Below are 23,014 nucleotides of genomic sequence, written 5' to 3'. Positions count from 1 at the left end.
CATTCTTTTCCCTGCTGTTCTAATTCAGGAGGGGAGACTGTTAAATCCATTAGTCAGCAATCAGGAGCACGAATAGAGCTCCAGAGAAACCCACCTCCAAATGCTGATCCCAACTTCAAAATGTTTATTATTCGTGGATCAACTCAGCAGATTGACTATGCCAGGCAACTTATTGAAGAGAAGATTGGGGTAAGTTTTTAATACAGCAGTCAATATAATTTTTCAAAGACAAATCACATTTTAAAGTGATTCTCCTTGATGTTACATTTGAATGGCTTACACATTTCCCAATTATATAAGCAGATTGTGCTGTCTTAGTTTTGCAGTTTATTGGTAATGGACCATAGGATGTTACGTTAGGGCAGGAGTCCCCAACCTTTTTTGCAGTGCGGACCGGTTTCATTTTGACAATATTCTTGCGGACCGGCCGACCGGGGGGTGGGGGGGGGGGATGATTGCCAACGGACAAGAGTACAGTAGCAGTCAAATACGTTGTGTTTGCCCTGAAAAGACTACAATGACCATGAAGCCTTGCGCGGGCACTAGTGCGCATGTGTAACTTGTGTACGCGTGCACGTGCCGTTTTTTTGCTACAAATCGTTTTTGGCGATTCTGTTCAGGAGCGGGGTGCTGTTAAATCACAACCGCAATATCGGTGATAAGTGGCTAATACACTCAATTTTGTTTCTAAAAGGGTTTATCTAATGAATTTAATATTAAACACACAGCGCGTATTTTCCTCGCATGAATATAGCGATAAGTCAATTATCAGGGGAGGGCAGGGGGGCTTGAAAAATGTGATGAACGAACTCCCAGTAGAAGTGGCAGAAGCAGATTCGATATTATCATTTAAAGTTAAATTGGATAGGTATATAGACAGAAAAGGAATGGGGGGTTATGGGGTGAGTGCAGGTTGGTGGGACTTGGTGAGAGTAGCGTTCGGCACGGACTAGAAGGGCAGAGATGGCCTGTTTCCGTGCTGTAATTGTTATATGGTTATATAAGTAAGTCAATAGCATCATAACATTTTAAGTAACGTTTGGATATTAAACACACAGCGCATATTTTCCCCGTATGAACATATAAAATCATTGCAACGCACCAATATCGCTGAATCAGTGGGAGCCTGGGCTTGATTACCTGCAACAAGACAGTCCCATCGAGGGGTGATGGGAGACAGCGATACTCGAATGGGGTTCCTAATGTCCAGTCTATTCCGCAATTTAGTTTTTGTTGCATTCATCGCAGAGATAAATTGGAAATGGAAGCAACGTTTTCAGTGCTTCCGTGGCTATCTCAGGATATTCGCCCTTGACTTTGATCCAGAATGCCGACAGAGATGTTATGGCAAACATAATTTTCAGCCCGCTGTCATTTGCAAGCTCAAGGAGTTGATCTCCTTCCCGCGCTGACATGGACGACGTGCGGGTAATGACCTCGCGCGTGACAGGGAATGAGGAAAGGTGCAGCTGACTTATATTGCCAAGTCATATCGTTTCCTCGCAGCCCGGTACAGGTCTGCGGCCCGGTGGTTGGGGACCGCTGCATTAGGGTTCTCAAAGCTCATCTGCAGTATCCAGGACGTCTAGATCTTGAAACGTTGAGGGAGACGTGTGGTGTGACTTCAATTTTTTTTAAAGTAGAGTGGTTGGTAGAAAGTTAGTGATAGGACAGTCGATATTTGCTTTGAATCCATTGGTTATTGGATCAGTTACCTCATCTGGCTTTTAAATAACATTATTTTGCTTGTGTATGAAATAATGTCTATGGGCTTAACAGTGACGTATTGTGAGAGGAGAAAAGTCATTGAAGGCACACTTACTGTGAAATTCTCAGGAGGGTTCTGAAGGCAATGCCATGTTGTAGTAGTTGGGGAAGTGAGGTCTGTGGAAAATTGTTGTCTGGTATAGCTCAATTGCCAGCCTTCTCTAATCTGCATCACATTTAATTTAGTGTGCAGTTTTCAGTTACCCAGTAAGGCATAGCATCAAATCCAGAGTTCCATCCCTTTTGCACACAAGCACCAGCAAAGTATGTCTTGACAAAACTGTGTGGTCTTTGATTATTGGCAAAGCAGTTTTGCAAACAAAATACCCAAACATTTAAAAAAAAGTCATGCATATGCTGAGCAGTTTGAACAATGTCACATGTAATAATGTCTGCTGATAAAACTTTACTGATAGTTGGAGCTGTTTGATTATCATAGATTATTAGGGGTAGTTATCAGAAATTCTTCTTAAATTTGCTTCTGTAGGTTATTTATTGCGAGGATGGTGCCATCTATTAGAACAATGGACTCACTGTTTTTTGCACTTGGTTTAAGAATGAGTCCACTTTACAAATGTTGAATAGAGTTGTCAGCCACCAGTATGATGTGTATAAATCACTAAGTTTTGCTAATCAGGGCCATGTTGTGAAAATCAATAATTCATCAAAAATGAAAGGAATTTGTACTCTCTAATCATCTCAATACAAACAAGAATGTGTTTTAAAAACAGGATTGCAATTTCACTCTTAAGAAATCTATGTAAATATGTTTGCTATTTCTCTCTTTGATTGTTTCAGAATAAAAACTTCATTTTCCATTAAAATTAGTCCTTAGCCATTCTATGTGATCTAAGGAAGTAACTGAAAAGATCAATCTTAATTTAAATTGACAATCTGTTCCTTTTGCAGGAATTTACCTATTTGCTAGTCTGATTGTGTCTTACTACTATTTATGTTTGTGTATTTAGGCTCCTACTGGTCCTCCTGGGCCACCTGGTCCTCATGGTCCCCATGGACCCCATGGCCCACCTGCCCCTCATGGGCCCCCCGGTCCCCCAGGTCCTGGAGCTCCTATGGGACCCTATAACCCAGGACCCTATAATCCAGGCCCTCCTGGCCCACCTCAACAGTAAGTAATATGTCTTAAATAGCACAATGCCTTTCTCATGATTGCTGAATAAAGTATGTTATATGTTATCATTACTTAATCTCTTAACCTCTGCAGTGGACCACCAGCACCTTATGCTCCACAAGGATGGGGGAATGCCTATCAACCCTGGCAACAGCAGGGTCCACCAGATCCAAGTAAGACACAGTTTCGTGCTTGATATCCCACATTTTGGCTTTATTTTAAACAATGCAAGCTCTTTCGCTGAGCTCAAATTATGATGTATTTGGGCCATATAGGCCTCGGGGGTCCAGGTTTGATTACTGTCTTGGGCTGTGGTGAAGCCATGTTTGGCTCTAGACAGCAAGAAATGGGACCAGAATGCCCACTCTTTACTGCTTTCTAGTTTTAACCCATTCCAGAAGTATGTGCATTCCAGCATCGTTGAAAACAATGGCTTTGTCCTTGGACTTGCACCATCAAAAAGTCAGGCATTGGTAAATAACCTCTTGGAGAAGATACTGGACAGTAGCCTATGCTTGTGGAATCGTTTCCTTGCAAGAGCCACAGTCTACAGTAAAGGAAGAGGATAAGAAGATCTACTTGCTAAAATGCTGTAATGCACTTAATGGCCCCTTACATCTGTACACCTCATTAATGCAAATATTTAATCAGCCAATCATGTGGCAGCAGTAACTCTGCATAAAAATATACAGATATGGTCAAGTTGTTCAGACAAAACATCAGAATGGGTAAGAAATAATTGCTCGTGCCAGACAGAGTTGTTCTCTCAGAAACTATTGATCTGGCATTTTCACACACTTCTCTGTCGAGCTTATAGAGAATGATGTGAAAAACAAGGCATCCAGTGAGCGGCATTTGTGTCAAGAACCTCTTTGTTAATAAGAGAGGTCACGGGAGATTGGCCAGCCTGGTTCAAGTTGACAGAAAGTGACAGTGACTCAGATGATCACACATTACTATAGTGGTGTGTACAAACGTAGAATGCACAACACGTTGAACCTTGAAGTGAATGGGCTGCAGCAGCAGAAGAGCACAAACATAGTGGCTACTTTATTTGTTCCAGGAGGTAGTTTTAATAAAGTGGCCACTGAATGTATATTAAGTATCTTGAACATTTTTATTTAGTGTTTAATTACCATCAGTAATAAAATATTGTTTATTGTAGGTAAAGCTGGAGATGCAAATACTGCTGCGTGGGCAGCGTATTACGCTCAGTATTATCAGCAGCAAGCACAACAGCCTCCTGCCGCTCCAAGCACTGGTCCGAGCAATACCCCAAATTCTGCACCTGGTAAATCATCAGATATTTTTATATAAGTCTTCTGGCTGCTCTGACAAATTAATTGGTGCAGTTTAAATAACTTGATAACTTAAGTTTGCATCAAGATTTATCCTGTCTAGTTTACTTTGGAAAACTGTATTAGTATTTATGTTATTCTCATTTCTTAATCAATATACCCAAATCACTCTGCACAGAATGAGAAAGCCTCTCATTGATTAGTCCTAGCAGCTTTTGGTTTTACTTTTTTTTTTGCACTTTCTCTCTTCTGTCCTCCATGGGAATTCTTGGTTATTGGGTTAATGTGCTAATTTTGGTGTACTTTTGGCAGCAGGTGATCCAAACCAGCCAACTGCTCCTCCAAATCCTCAGACCGATTATACCAAGGCCTGGGAAGAATATTACAAGAAATTAGGTAATTGTAATTAAGATTGATGAATGGAGATGCACAAAAGAAAAAGTAGGAATCCTCCAAAAATGTTTAATTTAGAATTCTATCATGTGCCTTGTTTTTAAATCTCTACAGTGATATACTGTGAATTTATTGATAGATTAGAGTTTTGGTTTCCAGCTAAACTTGGTGTAAAATTGTATGAGGCTATTAAGTACTGTATGTTGGCTTTGATATTGATGCACTTAGTCAATAACTAGGATTTGTTACAAGTCTTTGTATTTTCATTTGTTTCTCAGGCCAAAACTGTTGCTCTATTTCTTACCTTCAACCAATAGCAACTGAAAATACAAAACTTTTAGTGTCAAAAATTTCAAATTCAGCTGGAGCTAGTACATTATGCTATCTTGGAATTTATTATTTCAAAGATACAATTTTGTTTTACATTTTTTAACTTAAATTCATACGATGTTCTGTGTAGGTCAACAGGGACAACCACAAGGCCCCCAGCAAGATTACACCAAAGCTTGGGAGGAATACTACAAGAAGCAAAGTATGTCATTGATTTTATGGGACATGATTTGAGTAAGTGAATCATCTGAATTTGGTCAGTGATACATTGCTGGTTATTGTTCCAGGTCAGGCAGCCCAAGCCTCGAGTACAGCAGCGCAACCAAGCGGACAGCCTGACTACAGCGCTGCATGGGCTGAGTACTACAGACAGCAAGCAGCTTATTACAGTCAGACAAACTCCCAGCCGATGCCCCAGCACCCACCAGCACAGCAACCCCCACAGGTAAATACCATTGAAAGAAAGAAACATAGTATAAGGGCCTTGAGTTTTCTTTTTGGTGCGTAGAAATCCTCCTGTGAGCTCATCGATGTGGCCGAGAATGGTGAAATTAAGGTAGTGTGTTGTGTGGGATATACTGTATTTCAACACATTTTCTCAAATTTAATGCTGTTGAATTACCCTTGAGAAGGTTATGTTATTTCAAAGGCTCTTCATATTGCAAGTCTCTCCACAAAGCAGGCAATGTGGAAAAACAAGAGAAGCTATCCGGATATATTTAATTCTTCTTTTCACAGAAAGAGGATCCTGTCCACACTCGATGCGCTTGAAATGTTTCACGTTGGTAACCACTTGTGTATTTCTTATGTATTTCTTCTGTGCAGGGCCAGTAATGTGAAGTGGAGATATTTGCGTCATTGTGGGAAAAGCCTTTGTAAAATTTATGGATGCAGACGTCTTGATGAAGATCTTAATTTTGTTTTTGGTTAAGAAACATAGTGTTTGTTCCTATTGTCATAGCTAAGAGGTAGTGAACTTGACAACAATTATTTTGTGTAGAATTGCAAATTTGGTTTGCTTTTAGAGAATCAATAGTTTGAACATTCCAGCATATGTATTTTCTATTTTTATTCGGTCATTAAAGTGACATGTGCTTTTGTTGTAAAATGTATTAATTTCATTGTATACCTGTTCACTTTTAAAATGCTTGTTTTGTGCTTGACAATAAATGATATGAAAACCTTTGTTTGTGGGTAAGTTGGATCTATGGGTAAAGATACTAGAGTTGTGTTGCGCTATTGGGATTGTAACCTAGTAGTACAACACATTCTCTGCCTTGTGGCTTTCTCTCTTGAGGCAATCTGGGACTGAGACTTGGAAGATTTCAATTCAGATCTAACGTAGCCAAGTTCTTGAGTTGATAATTATTACAATTTAGTTATTCAGTAATAATGCATTATGCCAAGTTGCAAGCAGTTTGAATTTTGCATAATTTTTCTATAGCAGAATGTATGATGGTAAAATGCTATTTAATCTTATGGATGGCATTCTTGGCTTTTCTTTGCAGTTTCTTTCTAATTACCTCTATGGCAAACTACTTAGGAAATACTTGTCTATTTGTTTGCAGTCTATAATTACTGCCATGTAAAATAGTGCCCCATAACTTTTTTTTCTGACAGAAGGAGTTTAGAAAAACTGATGGTAAGGTACCAGTCAAAGTATTGACCAATGACTTAAGCAGCTTAAACTGACAATGGATTTGTTTTCAGTTGCATTATGACCTTCTCCACATTATTTGGTTGGAATTTGCTATTTTAAAATCTGAAAAGATTTGAATTTACTCTGCATATTATTCCAGCTATTTGAAAATCATTTGTTTCTGTGCAAATTGCACTCTTTTTTTGTTGTGTTTGCACCTGCATATTATAGTTGTTCGTTTTAATTTATTGAAACGATGAATGCAATTGCAGTCTGTTTGCCACTGTATCTATTGAAGTACAGGTGTGTTCCAGCCAATCTAGCACTAGCTCTGTAAGGGTAACCTGGCGTATGCTGTGCACCATCCTTGATTCTATTCCTTCAAGGAGCTTTGCACTGTAAGTACATTAGAATAAATCTTGACTGAAGTAGAACTGACTTACTGTGCAGTAACACTTGAAATTGTTTTTGCCCATGTCCTCTTATTATACCTAAATTTTATGTAGAGATTAATGTGCCCTGATCACATACTTGGCATGTAAACCTTGTAGGAATTGAACTAATAGGTATTTTCCCTGCTAGTATTGTTGATTTAAAAAAAGTCTCTTATGGGTAAGTATTTCCTAAATTGTGTTAACTGATGATTGAGATGCTGCTGAGTAGAAATGTATTTTGGGTGATATTGTGCTAGCCTTTTCTTAGCTTACTTGGATTGTATGCAAATATATTTTGTTGATAAAGGTAGGTAGGTCAGGAGTGTGCTGCATTTCAACTGTCTTGATATTCATCCTATTAAATGGTCAAGAATATTTGCTTTTGATGTTGATGGGTAGAACAAAGTTATTTCTTTTTTTTAAATGAGCGCATAATATTTTCCAGAGCAAAGTTGTCTTTTTGCTGTAAATTGCTAACTGAAGTGGTAAACGTTGAATAAATGTTCTGATTTGGATTGTGCTTATTTTGGACGTGAGAATGAAGTGTTGCAGTTTTTGCTGTGGATAACATTGTTCTGAGCAGGCATTTTAACTTAAATTTAGTTTTGCTCTTCACTTCATGTTTTGAATGCTATTTGATTCAAGTGGGAACAAAATGCTGTTGATAAATGATGGAGGTGAATTGTACTATCTGCACTGTAAGTTCAGAGGTTACTGTAACTTAGTTTCACAGCTGGGCCCACATTCACAGAATCTAATTTTGCAGGCATTAATCAAACCCCTTCTTGAGCCACAAAGAACGTTCAGTAGCCCAGCTGTTGGGGACTGCTCATTTTAGGTATGGAGAATCGAATGAGTACTATGACCAAGAACCACAAGACATCTGCAGGTTTATCCTGAATGTGAGTTTTGTTCACGTAAGAAACTTTATTGAAGTTGATATTATGAATTCAGAGATGAGAATTTTTGAATTTTCTTTCTCATGAAAAACTTGGGGAAAATCATTGCAAATTTATTGGTGTAAATTTATATGAAAATCCATCGTCCATGTGTATCTTCAGCTACAGATTTTATCTGGTGGTTTTTTAATTGGAGAGATTATTCTCCATTACTCATTTATAATCACCTGCATAGCGATGTCTCTGCATAAGCACAAGAGTTAACAGTAGCTGTTCTCCCCTTTACCTTTTTCAATTTATTATGGCATTCTGACTCTGCATGGAGATGTAACTATTTTCTGCTGTAACAGAAATGAATACAACAGTCTTATCCCTTTTTTCATTGATATCTTTATCCACTTCAGGTCCTTTGTCATTGGATTATCTTAGTTTTGCTTAATTTTAGAAAGTGTCCCAAATATACTGTTGACAATGGGCAGATTACTTTGTCTCATGGATTTTAGTGAGTGCCCAAAGGAACTTTTATTAGTTTAGAAGAACTCTTAAGCTGAGGGTCTGTGCAATCTGAAGAGATTAGTCTTGACAAACTCCTGGTCAGAAATCAGACCTGAATGAATCCATGTGCCCAATCACTGATGTAATCTTCTTGCCTTCAAGATAAAAATGGATTCTTAATAATCGTTGTAGAAAACTTGTCAGAAAAACCAATCAGTCACTAGATGCAATGCAAGGAAGGAAACAGGGAAATCAGTATTTCTAATTCTCACTCTACTTTTAGTTAAAGATAAGAAATATGTGCTACGTGTTTTGGTACCAACTGACATTGTGCCAAATAAAATAATAATTACAGACAGCATTTGTCAGTGATTTGGAATGGTACACATTACAACTGTGGTCCACATTTGGAATGGTACACATTGCAACTGTGTTACCATACATATACTGCAAGTGCAGGCTGTAGATTCTAGGGAGGAATCAGCAAAGTGCCTCTGCTTTCCTTATAGTGGAATTCCCTGTAAGTGTCATATTTTACTAAAATTAAGATACTCTGAACCATGAGCCCAATAAAACCATTTGATCTTTATTAAGTTTTCGTGTGATTTGAGGACAACTTCACTGCATCACTAATTTTCAGTTTAGTTTTAATACAATTAAAATGTCATTGAGATCAGTTGAGTAGAAACCCAAGAAAAGTAAAAATGTTAAAGAATAGCAAATTATTTAATGGAGTGACTTAAAATAATATAACTGGAGTAATAATTGAAACTGATCTAGTGGAGAATTTATTAGTACTGTTCTGTTTAATGTTCTCTTTTTGCCATTGTTTGGTGCAGTTTGCCACAACGCTTTGTTTGCCTTGCAGAAGAGAATGGTTTAGATGTCTGTATATAAGCTCAAAATATGAATGCCAGTAGACTTGTCCAAAGTTACATAATGTTTATTAAGAATGGCTTTAGATTAGATTTTGTTACTCAATACAAGCTGATGTTCTAATTGTTATAATTTGAAAATCTGAATTAATGGGAAGAATTTAAGAAATGAGTACAGATGGGGGTGGCAGGTCGAAGTATTGGCATAGACTGACTGGGAGTCCTAAATGAGAAACTATGAAAAATAATCACTCCATAGATGGTGACTTTCGGGTGAATTTGATGATTTGGCCATGATACAAACCATTCTCAATACCCATGAGAATTTCAGTAATTACATATGAAATTGCATTTTCATTCAATGGGGAAAGATAGTAAAGTTGTTAATTAGATTGGAAGTAGAAATAATTTTATCACCAGATCTCAACATTTTTATTTGATTATGTTGAATTGCCCTTTATGTATGGTGATTTTATTAGTTCTTTAGCAAGTGATTATTTTACGATTGGTAATGGGGTCAAATTCAAACTAAATTTGTTAGTAGCTACTTACTTGAGCTTGTAATTATATGAAGTATTGAACATATAGATTAACAGCTTAAAAGATTTTAATCATTGTGTTATTCCTTTTTTTTTGTGGTAACAGAATGACGTTTCTTAATTATTGAAATTTTTAAGAATTTGTACTTGAATAGGCTTAGAATAAACCACACAATTTATGTAAGACATTATGAGCAGAGTTGTAATCCTGAAATGTAAAGTTAGTGATAATACGTAATTGCTTAGCATTCAGTGCAGCTTGCTGATTGTGAATGCTTGAGATTGCTAGAGCAGGTTTCAAGGAAATGGGTACAATGTTAGTCTTCCTAAATTAATCTGAGGTGTATTAAATTCTAGTCAAGACTGGCAGGTGGTAGGATTTGGGGCTAACAGTAATGAACAACAAAATGATATGAAGATGAAATTCTATTGATAAACTTGGGATAAATGTTAGTGTCCCATCATTTATCTAGCTGACCTGATGGTTCAGGCCTTCATTTAAGTTGCCTAGTTGCATGAACATTTTGCTCAGGCTTTTTAAATGCCGGCATAATGTACTTTGTTTTTCCACAGTTAGGTCATCTTGCACTATAAGAGCATGAGGTGTTTACTGAACAGCAATGTCTCTATACTGATATACATTGTTGTAGTTTTGCAACTGCTATATATCTTTTCAAAATTTAACATTTGACTCTGCTTCTTTGGATATCAAATAAACCAGTCAGGGCAAATATTCAAGAAAATGGTTTGTTCAATAATGAAATCTTGAATTACAGAAGATAGGTTTGTTTGCAAAGCAGCTTCCTGTTCAGGATATTTTAGTTCTGTGTTTTTTTTTCTCCTTACTCTGCAAAAGCACTCTTCAGATGTGAGTTGCTCTCTAATCATCCATTCTTTGTGTTAGCTGTGGCATTAGGCATCAGCAAGCTACTTTAGCAGTGGATTGCATTGAAGCTGCACTTTTCTTTGTGCTGCAGCCACCAGGCCATGCATACTAAGTGCTGGAGAGCAGTAGCAATACCTGGTAGTCTTTTCTTTTGTCCACTGTTTGCATAAACCAGGACTGTGCCATTTGTAGCATTACTTATTTCCATCTTCGTTTGTGATCAGCAAACTCAGGTGAGATTAATTGTTGATTTACTGATTTGTGTAGCTAAGTGCCAATTGTGATTAAATTTTTCATCTGAGGCACCTAAATGCTCATGCAACTTTCATATTTTTTTAAATTGGTAACTTTTAACTCAAATTCTCTTCTCTTTGAAATTTTGTTGTATTTCTCCTTTGTAAGGCACTGTCACTTTGAATTCTCTAGGCTCCAAATATTTCTCCAAATACTCTACCTTGAGCTTTTGCTAATAATTAAATAAGCTTCCTTCTGCTTGATCTTTTTATCTCCTCTGGTACCAAGCTATGTGTGTAGTTCACCATTTGCCAAATCTTGCTGCTGTCATCTTATTATAGTTTAATTTCACAAATTAAATATGCAATTAGCATTGTTAAGTAATGCTCAGCATTTTCTCTGAAATATTATGTCTGTATAGCACCCTTAACATTGTAAACAGCCAAAGATGTTTTGCATAGGTAGCTGGAGTGACTTTGGAAATAAGCCAGCACTATTTCACTAGAATATATCTTTGCAGAATTATCTAAAGCTGGGCAAAGAGGTGAGGAGCTTGAATAGGATTGTGATTGCTGAAGGATGTATTCATTTGATTTTTAAGAAGATTTTAATAAATTAGAGCTTAGAACTTGATGTTACGCATTTGTTTTGCTTTTCTTTGTTTATAACATTTATTTTCAAGTTACCGAGATACTGGACTAGCCTAACAAGATATTGGTTCGTAATAGGTTTGCATTTCTTCCTCTTGCCAGCCCCATCTCCCAAACATTCTTTTCAGTCAGAACAACCCTACCAAATTCACATTGTTATGGAAGCCCTGATGTGGGACCTTAAAACTTTGTATTTGGCTGTGGAGAAAATTAATGTGTCTTGCTACCTGCTTCTGAATTTGATAACTTAATTTTACATTGCCTAGGTTGAAAGTTTTGAATGGTAGCTATGCAGCTATCCATTGAATGAATGATTTTGCTGATAAATTAAAGCCGATTCATCTTGGCTTAATTGTAGGAAAAGGTGATTTGGAATTCCAAAATTTATCTTTAATTCAATGCAAATATTTTGACCATAAATGGTTTGCAATATATTTGGCATTCAAATAAGAAAAATGTGTAAAACGCTTAGTAAAACAAAAGCTTGTTTTTGTAAATGCGTTCGCAACAAATTGAAAGACAACCAAATGTTCTGTTCTCCATTGCATTAAGAATCAAATGTGGAACAGATTAAATTGACCTCCTTGTTTTGCCTTCCAGAGGAAAAGTCACCTTTGTTCATGATTCTGTATTTTGGTTTGTTGTAGATTGTAATGTTTGAAATGAATGCATTTGATTATTGCTTGATGGTGGAGCTCATCTTTAAAAGGCAATATATAGCTAAATATTTTTGACCAATTGATTTCTGAGCAATTGCCACTCTACCCATCCATCCCATTATGCGGAATTATATCTCAAAGCTGATAAATGTGAGTTATGTTTGAGCAGGGATATTTATCTTGATTGCTGTTCTTTAGGGTAGCAGTCACAGTTGGTACCGTATAGGATTTCTTTCTGTTCATTTTTAAATTTAGGCTTTTATTCTTTGTCAGATTATAGACCTAAGCACTTCTGACAGTGTGACCTTGCAGACAAAATCCAGGCCAAATTGAATTAGTCATGACAAAATCTTCACCGGGATTACACGTGCCTGTTCAAAAGTTTGGATGATCCAGACTCCTTAACATTGGTCAGCAACAGTCCCGGATCCCAAGGTGAGGATGACCATCTCCTCCCACAGTCTATCAGAATTGTAACATTTATTTTGGTAGCTCTGGATATCTACCATTGACTGCCAGTGATCTGATTTTATTTCCAATTGCATGTAGTTTGTGATTCTGTACGAAATATATAATTTTTTGTACATTTTCCAGCTGGCTGTGATCTCATTAAAAAAAATTGATGCTATATTTTTTGAACAATGCCAGTAGAGTAATAGTCCGAGTCATAGAACACTATAGCATAGGAACAGGCCATTCTGCCCATCTAGTCCCTCAACCTGCAACTAGACCATAGCCCTCCATGCTCCTCCTATCCATGTGCCTATCCAAATTTCTAAGTCTTGAAATTGAACCCACATCCACCACTTCCACTGGCAACTTGTTCCACACTTGCCATCATCAGCATGAAGAAGTTCCCCCTCATTTTCCCCTTAAATAGTTCATCTTTCACCCTTAAGCCATGACATCTGGTTTTAGTCTCGCCCAATCTCAGTGGAAAAAGCCTGCTATACCCTATGTATATTTCTGTGAAGGGAATATTTGGTCTTCTGTGGGTGTTTTTATTGCAAAAGACAGTGATGTTAGTATATCTACCAATCATAATAAATATTCATTGAACTTGAATACACAAGAAAAGTGCATCTAATGTTATTGTACCTGTGAGGAACAGTTTAAATTCTGGACTGACTACTCCCTCTTCCTTTGGCAACTGCATGTTAGGACAAAGTATCAAGGAAGTTATCACACTTATAATGGGAGGCAAATATTGCCCCTGTTTCAGCTTCCCCTTCCCCTCCCATAGTATGCTAATTTCTCCCTCTTAAATTCTGAGATTTGTGCCTGGGGGAAACAACCTCAATTGTTAAATTGGCCTGCCTTTTATTTTTGATGGATCAAATTAGCCCCTTCCAATTTTTCATAAATTTGTAAAGCTGTTTTGAGAACCTAGTCAAGGGATTGGTGAGAATGTAAGCTCATTAAATGAGTTTTTAATTAGATGAAACAATTTGAGGTTTTAGTATCCTTACTGTTTCATGAAAAGTGGGACGGTTATTGGGCAAAGTTAGTGCACGTATTGAGTATTGATATAGCCATAAAACATGGTGAGAACATGAATCTCCGAGTTTTTTTGGGTTGCGGTGTATTTATCTTGTTCATGGTAAACACTTTTGGGATAAATTTGTCATTGGAGTTTAATCTTTCTGTAGAGCATGTAATGAAGCCTAGCCTGTATCAATTGATATGGTCGTTTTGATAGTAATGAAGCAGTCACTTGAATATAGTGTGGATCTTTCATAGCTTTTTGCCATATATAACTATGCATGCAATGTTTTAGGTATTTAGACAGCAGCAATAAACTTTGAATATACTTAGCTGAATGAGTAAAGCACCCTTTCCTTTAAAGCAGAACTCCATAAACCAGTTCCATACATCTCGCATTGCAACTGAATGCCAAAGTTATTGTAATGCTCACTTTATAAGAAAGTGTTTCAAATGGAGGCTTTTGGTATAGTTTTCTTGTACCATGTGAAGTCGCAACTCATTGCAAATGAAGTGCAATTTTTATACTTCACAGTGTCACCCAGACCTTGAACCTTAAGTTCTGCTGCAGTACACTGAAAGGTAAGCGAGACCAAAGGCACATTCTTACAGGGTTGGAAAGATTTTAACCAGTTGTTGGCCCTCTGTTGTTGCACTATTGTGATGAAACTCCTCATTCCTTTACAGTACAAGAATGCAATTACGTTAGTCTGATTAGCCAAATGTGATATAATTCTAATATATAAATTTATGTGGGTTAAAAGCATAAAAGGCTATGAATATGCAATAATGTACAAGACTAGAAATGTCAGCATCTGAAAGAGACTCGTTCGGGTTTTGGGCCTGTAGCTGAAGCATTTTATCTGTCTTTGCAATGCCATCACGTTTGCCTTGCTGTTTTAAGTTTTTGATTTTGGAAGAAGTAGGAATTTGTACATGGATAAAGTGTTCAGTGTGCGATTAGCAGCTCCAGTTTTTATGAGAGTATTTAGAAATTACTAACATAACTTTTGATAGGAACTTAAGTCATAAAACTACTGTCCATTCTGAAGGGCTGTTTGTTCAGATTTCATTATATATTAGGTGTCTGCATCACTACCGTTGCTATGCTTTCATTCTAAATCTATAATTAGAATGTGAATCAGCTGCGAAGACCTTGTTGTATTTGTTTAATAATACATATATTGGCAAGAGGGATTGGGGGAGTTAAGAGGAGTTTATATAAACCTATTCAGTTTGTATGTTTTTGTAGGAAAAGCTGTATGCTTTGCTATGGTTATTCCATATTGTCTTATTTTATCCCTCTCCCACTCTGGATGAAAAATGCCTTTGGTTATTTCACCCCCATGAAGCTAGCGTACATTTCCCAAATATCAACCCTTTCGGTATTGCATAAGAGGTCTGCAGAGTGAGACTTGCTGTTTCCGCATTGAAGCCTTTTGAGAAATAGCCTGGAGATTAGGTTAAAATATCAGCAGTTTACACTGCACTAATCTCAGGCACATAATTGTATGTTAAGGTCAGGTATGCTGTTATTTTGCAATGTTTTTAATGGTGATTCACCATTTACTGCAGGTTTGTGAGTTTACAGTATTTTAGTTGGTGACCCGCTTAGAAATCATGTGATCAAATGGGTGAATCCACTTGAGTGCAATTTATTTTAGGGGATTAAATATGCCAGATGTTATTACCTTTGTATTTTAATCAAAAAGTCTTCGTGATATTGTCTAAAAGCCAGTCTGCTTATCTCTTGGCAATTCTTTTCCCCTCAAAGTACACATAGACGGTGCCTTCGTTCTTGCACAGCGCTGAAGAGCTAGCTGGCAGCACCCGATTCATAGGTCATAGCAGCAGGCCTTGAGATAGTTTCTACCCTTATGGAGGATTCCTTTGAGTTCATCCTTTTGAACTGATGAACATAAAAACATACAAGGGCTCTCTGTATAAGGTAATGTTTATTTTGAGGGAAACGTCATTTGTGTGCAGGTTTATTATGCACAAACTGTGATATTCTGATCGGACATGTTCTCTGATTTTGGCTTATGAACTTGTTTCTGCTCCCGTGTTTCAGTCATAGGCACATGTTAAACTAAATCCACTTTTTCCTGCAGGCTGAAACTATTTTAAATTACATAGTCCAGTCAAATTTAATACATCTAGAGTTGTACAAATTTTAAGTCATCAGGACAAGACCAGTTTAGAATTGCAAGACTTTTTATGTATGCTTTTTTTTGGCTTGTTTTTCCTCTGGTTATTTTGTTTTTACTTTGGTCTTTCTTTGATGCTTCTACAGAGTTCAAAGTATAAATTTAAATTACTGAATTAAAATGAACATATCAAATTATATGCATTATAATTTTGAAAGTAGGTTTTAAGTTGAATAGAGAAGAAATACAGAGATATAACAGTTTATTTGTCTGTTATCTTGGCAGTTTACTTAATGATGCAATGTAAATATAGGAATCTGCAGTAAGTTAGGAAAAATGGATGCAGCTTGTATAAATGAGCACATTGAACTTTTTACATTTGAGGGCTTGCTTGAACAACTTACACATTTTTGTTTGTCTCAAAAATGTTTAGAAGTCTGGATTCTAAGAAAATCTGCAGAAGAGATCTTCTGCTTTTATTACTGTACACAGTTTGTTAGATTCTATAGTGAATTGTCATTTAACCCAATAGTGTTTTATATTAGGCAGCAACTGTAAGAGAATTTAGAGGAATGATGTATCTGGATTTCACTGCAGATATTTGCTATTATTCCTGATTGTACTTTATTATTGGTACACTGTTAGATAGGTTTCCTGCATATTTCTTTTGCATTTTTTTAAAACATGACTTTTGAGATGGATTAGATACTATCTCGAAGAAAAAATCTTCAGAAAATGTGCATTGCTGGAGAAGACTACTAAGCAAATAAAGGGCTTGCTGTGGTTGGAGGAAGGGATATACAGATTTGGAGCTGAACAGTAAGGTAACTTCTCATCTGACAAAGCTGTTTGAGAATGATACAGATATATTGACATTAAAGGTTTTGCTTTACTTACTGATGTGTAACTGACTTTAGTGTGAATTAAATTGTAAAGGATTTGATTTATAAATAAAGTCTTAAGTTGCTCAAATAATTATAGCCTGTGTCCTTTGTCAGTTCAAAATACATTTATTTTCGAAGTATGTATACCATATACAACATTGAGATCCATCTTCTTGCAGGCAGCCATAAAACAAAGAAATACAATGTAATTGATGAAAAACCCCAGTCATGCATCCATTATGGGAACAAAAGAGAAAATTGTGCAAACAATTTTTAAAAAGGTAAATAATACACAGAAAATATTATATTTTCAGCAGTAATTAAAACGGTACAGGTCAGGATCAGGCCCTCCAGTCCACAATGTTGCGCAAAACCAATTAAATTAGTAATAATATGGCCAACTAACCCAATTCCTTCTGCCTCTACAAAGTTCATGTGTTTCCATTTTCCTTGTATTCATGTGCCTATCTAAATGTCTCATTAAAGTCCCTAATGTATCTTTCGCTACCACCACCTTGGGCGGCACAACCTGGGCACCTGCCACTCTTTTAAAAAAAAATATTGAATAAATAAATTCCCTTCACATCTCCTTTGGACTTAACCGCTCTCACTTTAAATGCGTGCCCTCTGCTATCAGACGTTTCAACTCTTGGGGGGGGGGGGGATAATGTCTGTACACTGTCCCTCATAATGTACACTTATATTGGATCTCCCTTCAATTTCCACTGCTCCAGAGAAAACACCATCTTGTCCAATCTCGCATTATAGCACATGCAATCTGATCAGGACTGCATTCTAGTAAAGGTCTGCACCCTCTAATAAACCTCAGATGGAGATCCTACAGTAGGAAGACTAGAACTAAATACAATATTCCAGATGCAGTCCAGCTGGAGTTTTATAAAGCTGCAACATAACTTCCTGAATTTTGAAATCAATACCTTTACTAATAAAGGCCTTCTTAACCACTCCCTCAACCTGTGTAGCCACTTAAAGGAAGCTATAAACTTGGATCCCTCTGCTCATCAGCACTGTCAAGTATCTTGCCCTTAATGGTGTACTATCTACATTTGACTTACCACGGTGCAACACTTCACTTCACCCAACATTTGGCCGGGTTAAACTCCATCTGCCATTTCTCCACCCGTATTTGCAACTGATCTATATCCGTTTTTGCCACTATCCACAACACACCCAAAGATACCATCTGCAAACTTACTAACCCCACCCATCTACATTTTCATCTAGGTCATTTATATACATCACAAACAGCAGATGCCCCAGTACAGATCTCTGCTGAACAGCACAAATCACAGAGCTCCAGCTGGATAAGTCCCATCAACCATTACCTTCTGTTTCCTATGGGCAAGCCAGTTATGAATCTAAATGGCCAATTCACCATGGATCTCATGCATTTTAATCTTCTGGATGAGCCCCCCCCCCACCCCCATTCTGAGCTCCACTGCGTACAGGCTCAGAGCCAGCAAATACTGTTCATGTATTGACCCTTTCATTCCTGGGATCATTCTTGTGATCGTCCTCTGTACCCTCTCTAAATACCCGCATGTCTCTTGGAGAAGGGACCCGTAACTTAACAATACTTAATGATCTGGTCTGGCCAATGTCTTCTAAAGCCCCAGCATTACACCCTTTTGTATTCCAGACCTCAAGTCTTTCATCCAAATAATTGACATAATGTGCAAAGAATTGGTCCCAAAACCAACCCCTGCTGCACACCACTAGTCACCGGCACAGACTTTTTTTTTAAAAAGTTCTCGTTTTTACTGTGTTCTGTACCAGCAGTTATGGTCGAAATGACAATAAAAAGTGACTTGACTTTTTGACATGCCATTTTTATTTCCCATTGTAATTTGTAGCCCACAACCTGGCTACTGTTTGGAGGCCTGTCTATAACTCCCAGCAAGGTCTTTTTACCCTTGCAGTTTCTTTAACTCTACCCACAGTAACCTACATCATCTGGTCCTATGTCACCTCTAAGGATTTGATTTATCTTTACCAACAGACCCTTCTACCTACACTGCTTGTCCTTTCAATACAACGTGTATCCTTTGATGATAAGCACCCAACCATGATTTTCGTTCAGCCACGTCTCAGTGATACCCACGACATACCTGCCATCTCAAATGCACTCCAAGGTCTACCTTATTCTGTATACTGCATGAATTCAAGTATAACACCTTCAGTCTTGTAGCCATCACCTTTTTGATTTTAGCCTCCTGTTACACTTTAACCCATCACACTGCAAATTTGCCCTATCATCTGCCTGTCCTTCTCAGTCTTACTACCCACTAGATCTAGTCGTATACCAATTGCCTCATCCTCAGCCCTATCACTTCGGTTCCCAATCCCCTGCCAAATTAGTTTAAACCCTCTCCAATAGCTCTAGCGAAACTGCCCACAAGGATATTGGCCCCCTTCAGGTTAAGGTGTAACCCACCCTTTTTGAACAGGTGGTACCTTCTCCAGAAGAGATCCCATGATCTAGAATTCCATTAACCCTGTCCCCTGCACCAGTTCTTCAGTCACGCAGTCATTTGCCAGATCATCTTGATCTTGCTCTACTGGCACGTGGCACAAGCAACAATCCAGAGATTATACCCTGAAGGTAACATGCACAACCTCGGCCCGAAACATTCACTGGTTATTTCCATGGATGCTGCCCGACCTGCTGAGTTTCTCCAGCGTGTTGTATGTGTTGCTTTGACCCCAGCATCTGCAGAGAATTTTTTGTTTATGATACCCTGAAAGTCCCGTTTTTCTGCTTTCTGCCTAACTCTTTCCCCCTATATACTCTTCAGGACCTCCTTCCTTTTCCTGCCGATTTAGTTGGCACCAATATATGCCATGACTTCTGGCTGTTCACATTCCCTCCCCCCCCCCGCCTTCAAATACCATAGATCCAATCCAAGACATCCCTGACCCAGGCACCTGGGAGGTAATATCACATGCACAGAATCTGCTTTCTGCTCCTCTAATTATGGAATCCCCTTACTCTACTGCTCTCCCCTCCCCCCTTTGCTCCTTTCTCCCCCACCCTTTTTTCAAGCCTCAGTGCTGGAGACCTGGTCACTGCAGCTTTCCCCTGTTGGGCTGTTTGCCCCCTCCACTGAAAGCAGTATACTTATTGAGAGGAATGGCTACAGGGTTATACCACACTGGCTGCCTATTCCCTTTACCTCTCCTAACAATCATTTAGGAGCTACAGGGAGGTAATCGCCCCTATCTATAACCACCTCATTTTCCTGTATGAGCCTGAGGTCATCCAGCTGCGGCTCAATGCACTTCATGCATATGTAGTTATCAGGGAGACGAGAACTAGAATTCCCACTCCTCACACAAAGAACATACCACTAACTGAACTCATTCTTGCTGAACTAGCTACAGTATGTACAGCCTTATACAGCGGGCAGCATCGTTTGCGGGTGGCGGAGTGAGCCGGGAGCAAAGTAAGGGCTTAAGGGGTTTGGCTCAACGGGCTTAGGTGGAAACGGACGAGGTGAAGGTTTGGTTTTCATTTTTTCCTGTTTTTAAGGAGAGGGGAAAATATGAGTGTGAGGGCAGTCTGTTGTTCTTGGTGTCGGATGTGGGAGGTCCTGGAGTCTCCTAGCCTCCCGAACGTCCACACCTGCGCTGAGATGCAGCTCCTAAGGGACCGTGTTAGGGAATTGGAGCTGCAGCTTGATGACCTTCATCTGGTCAGGGAGAGTGAGGAGTTGATAGAGAGGAATTACAGGCAGGTGGTCACACCGGGGCCACGGGAGGCAGACAAATGGGTCACGGTGGGGAAGGGGAAGGGGTCAGGTACTAGAGATTACCCCAGTGGCTGTACCCCTTGACAATAAGTACTCCTGTTTGAGTACTGTTGGGGGGGGGGGGACAACTTACCTGGGGGAAGCAACAGTGGCCGTGCCTCTGGCACAGCGTCCGGCCCTCTAGCTCAGAAGGGTAAGGAAAGGAAGAGGAGGGCAGTAGTAATAGGGGACTCGATAGTTAGGTGGTCAGATAGGCGATTCTGTGGACGCAGTCAGGAGACTCGGATGGTAGTTTGCCTCCCTGGTGCCAGGGTCCAGGATGCTACTGATCACGTCCAAGATATCCTGAAGTGGGAGGGAAAGGAGCCAGAGGTCGTGGTACATATAGGTACCAATGACATAGGTAAGAAAAGGGAAGAGGTCCTGAAAGGAGAATATAGGGAGTTGAGAAGAAGGATGGCAAAGGTAGTAATCTCGGGATTACTGCCTGTGCCACGCGACAGAGTAGGAATGCAATGAGGTGGAGGATAAGTGCGTGGCTGAGGGATTGGAGCAGGGGGCGGGGATTCAAGGTTTTGGATCATTGGGACTTCTTTTGGCGCAGGTGTGACCTGTACAAAAAGGATGGATTGCACTTGAATCCTAGGGGGACCAATATCCTGGCGGGGAGATTTGCGAAGGTTACTGAGGTGACTTTAAACTAGAATGGTTGGGGGGTGGGAATCAAATTGAAGAGACTAAGAGAGGAGGTTAGTTCACAAATAGAGAAAGTTAGTAGACTGTGTGAGGGAGCATAGGCAGGGGACAGATGAGGAGTACTCAGACGGAAGATGTAGGGGAGAAGGAAGAAAAAGATAACAAAGTTGTTTGCTCCATTAAGGATAAACAGTAAGAAGTGGAGAGTTTCTTAAATGCATCTATTTTAATGCTAGGAGCATTGTAAGAAAGATGGATGAGCTTAGAGCATGGATTGATACCTGGAAATATGACGTTGTAGTTGTTAGTGAAGCATGGTTGCAGGAGGGGTGTGATTGGCAACTAAATATTCCTAGATTTTGTTGCTTCAGGTGTGATAGAATAGGAGGGGCAAGAGGGGGAGGTGTTGCATTGCTTGTCAGAAAATGTAACAGCGGTGCTCTGGCAGGATAGATTAGTGGACTCATCTAGGGGAGGCTATTTGGGTGGAAATGAGGGATGGGAAAGGTGTAGTGATGCTTATAGGGGTGTATAGGGGACCACCTAATGGGGAGTGAGAATTGGAGGAGCGAATTTGTAAGGAGATAGCAGATATTTGTAGTAAGCACAAGGTTGTGATTGTGGGAGGTTTTAATTTTCCACCCATTGACTGGGAAGCCCATTCTGTAAAAGGACTGGATGGTTTGGATTTTGTCGAATGTGTGCAAGATAGTTTTTTGCAGCAATACATAGGGTTACCAACTAGAGAAGGGGCAGTGTTGGATCTCCTGTTAGGGAATGAGACAGGGCAGGTGATGGAGGTATGTGTTGGGGAGCACTTCGGGTCCAGTGATCACAATACCATTAGTTTCAATATAATTATGGAGAAGGATAGGACTAGACCCAGGGTTGAGATTTTTGATTGGAGAAAGGCTAACTTTGAGGAGATGCGAATGGATTTAGAAGGAGTGAATTAGGACAATTTGTTTTATGGGAAGGATGTAATAGAGAAATGGAGGTCATTTAAAGGTGAAATTTTGAGGGTACGGGATCTTTATGTTCCTGTTCGGTTGAAAGGTAAGGTTAAAAGTTTGAGAGAGCCATGGTTTTCAAGGGATATTGGAAACTTGGTTCAGAAAAAGAGAGGGATCTACAATAAATGTAGGCAGCTTGGAGTAAATGAGGTGCTCAAGGAATATAAAGAATCTAAAAAGAATCTTAAGAAAGAAATTAGAAAAGCTAAAAGAAGATACGAGGCTGCTTTGGCAAGTAAGGTAAAAATAAAATCCAGAGGGTTTCTACAGTTATATTAATAGCAAAAGGATAGTGAGGGATAAAATTGGTCCCTTAGAGAGTCAGAGTGGACAACTATGTGCGGAGCCAAAAGTGATGGGGGAGATTTTGAACAATTTCTTTTCTTTGGTATTCACTAAGGAGAAGGATATTGAATTGTGTAAGGTAAAGGAAACAAGAAGGGTAGTTATGGAAAGTATCATGATTAAAGAAGAGGAAGTACTGGCGCTTTTAAGGAATATAAAAGTGGATAAGTCTCTAGGTCCAGACAAGATATTCCCTAGGACCTTGAGAGAAGTTAGTGTGGAAATAGCAGGGGCTCTGACAGAAATATTTCAAATGTCATTAGAAACGGGGATGGTGCCAGAGGGTTGGCGTATTGCTCCATGTTGTTCCATTGTTTCAAAAGGGTTCTAAGAGTAAACCTAGCAATTATCGACCTGTGAGTTTGACGTCAGTGGTGGGTAAATTGCTAGAAAGTATTCTTAGAGATGGTATATATAACCATCTGGATAGACAGGGTCTGATTAGGA

General features: G+C 38.8%; 1 protein-coding gene across 3 annotated transcripts in view; it reads left to right on the top strand.

The window, feature by feature from the left end:
* The window catches only part of fubp1 (far upstream element (FUSE) binding protein 1), a 39,568-nt gene extending 22,777 nt beyond the window's left edge, over nt 1–16,791 (top strand). The window contains exons 14-22 of one of the 3 annotated variants that reach the window (XR_010019955.1): nt 29–189; nt 2,736–2,896; nt 2,993–3,072; nt 4,065–4,190; nt 4,510–4,593; nt 5,051–5,122; nt 5,208–5,365; nt 5,746–12,665; nt 14,248–16,788. Coding sequence is in view for 2 of the 3 variants with exons in the window: in XM_063064743.1 (XP_062920813.1) it covers nt 29–189; nt 2,736–2,896; nt 2,993–3,072; nt 4,065–4,190; nt 4,510–4,593; nt 5,051–5,122; nt 5,208–5,365; nt 5,746–5,754 (851 nt within the window). In the remaining variant the exon portion in view is untranslated. Of the gene's footprint in view, nt 1–28; nt 190–2,735; nt 2,897–2,992; nt 3,073–4,064; nt 4,191–4,509; nt 4,594–5,050; nt 5,123–5,207; nt 5,366–5,745 lie in introns of all 3 variants that reach the window. The other 2 variants (XM_063064744.1, XM_063064743.1) reach the window with 2 other exon arrangements.
* The last annotated feature ends 6,223 nt before the right edge of the window (nt 16,792–23,014 follow it).

This window comes from Mobula hypostoma, chromosome 12 (genome assembly GCF_963921235.1).
Source record: "Mobula hypostoma chromosome 12, sMobHyp1.1, whole genome shotgun sequence".
NCBI lineage: Eukaryota > Metazoa > Chordata > Chondrichthyes > Myliobatiformes > Myliobatidae > Mobula > Mobula hypostoma.
Note: the sequence above shows the minus strand (reverse complement) of the source record. Positions and strands in the feature narration are given on the sequence as shown.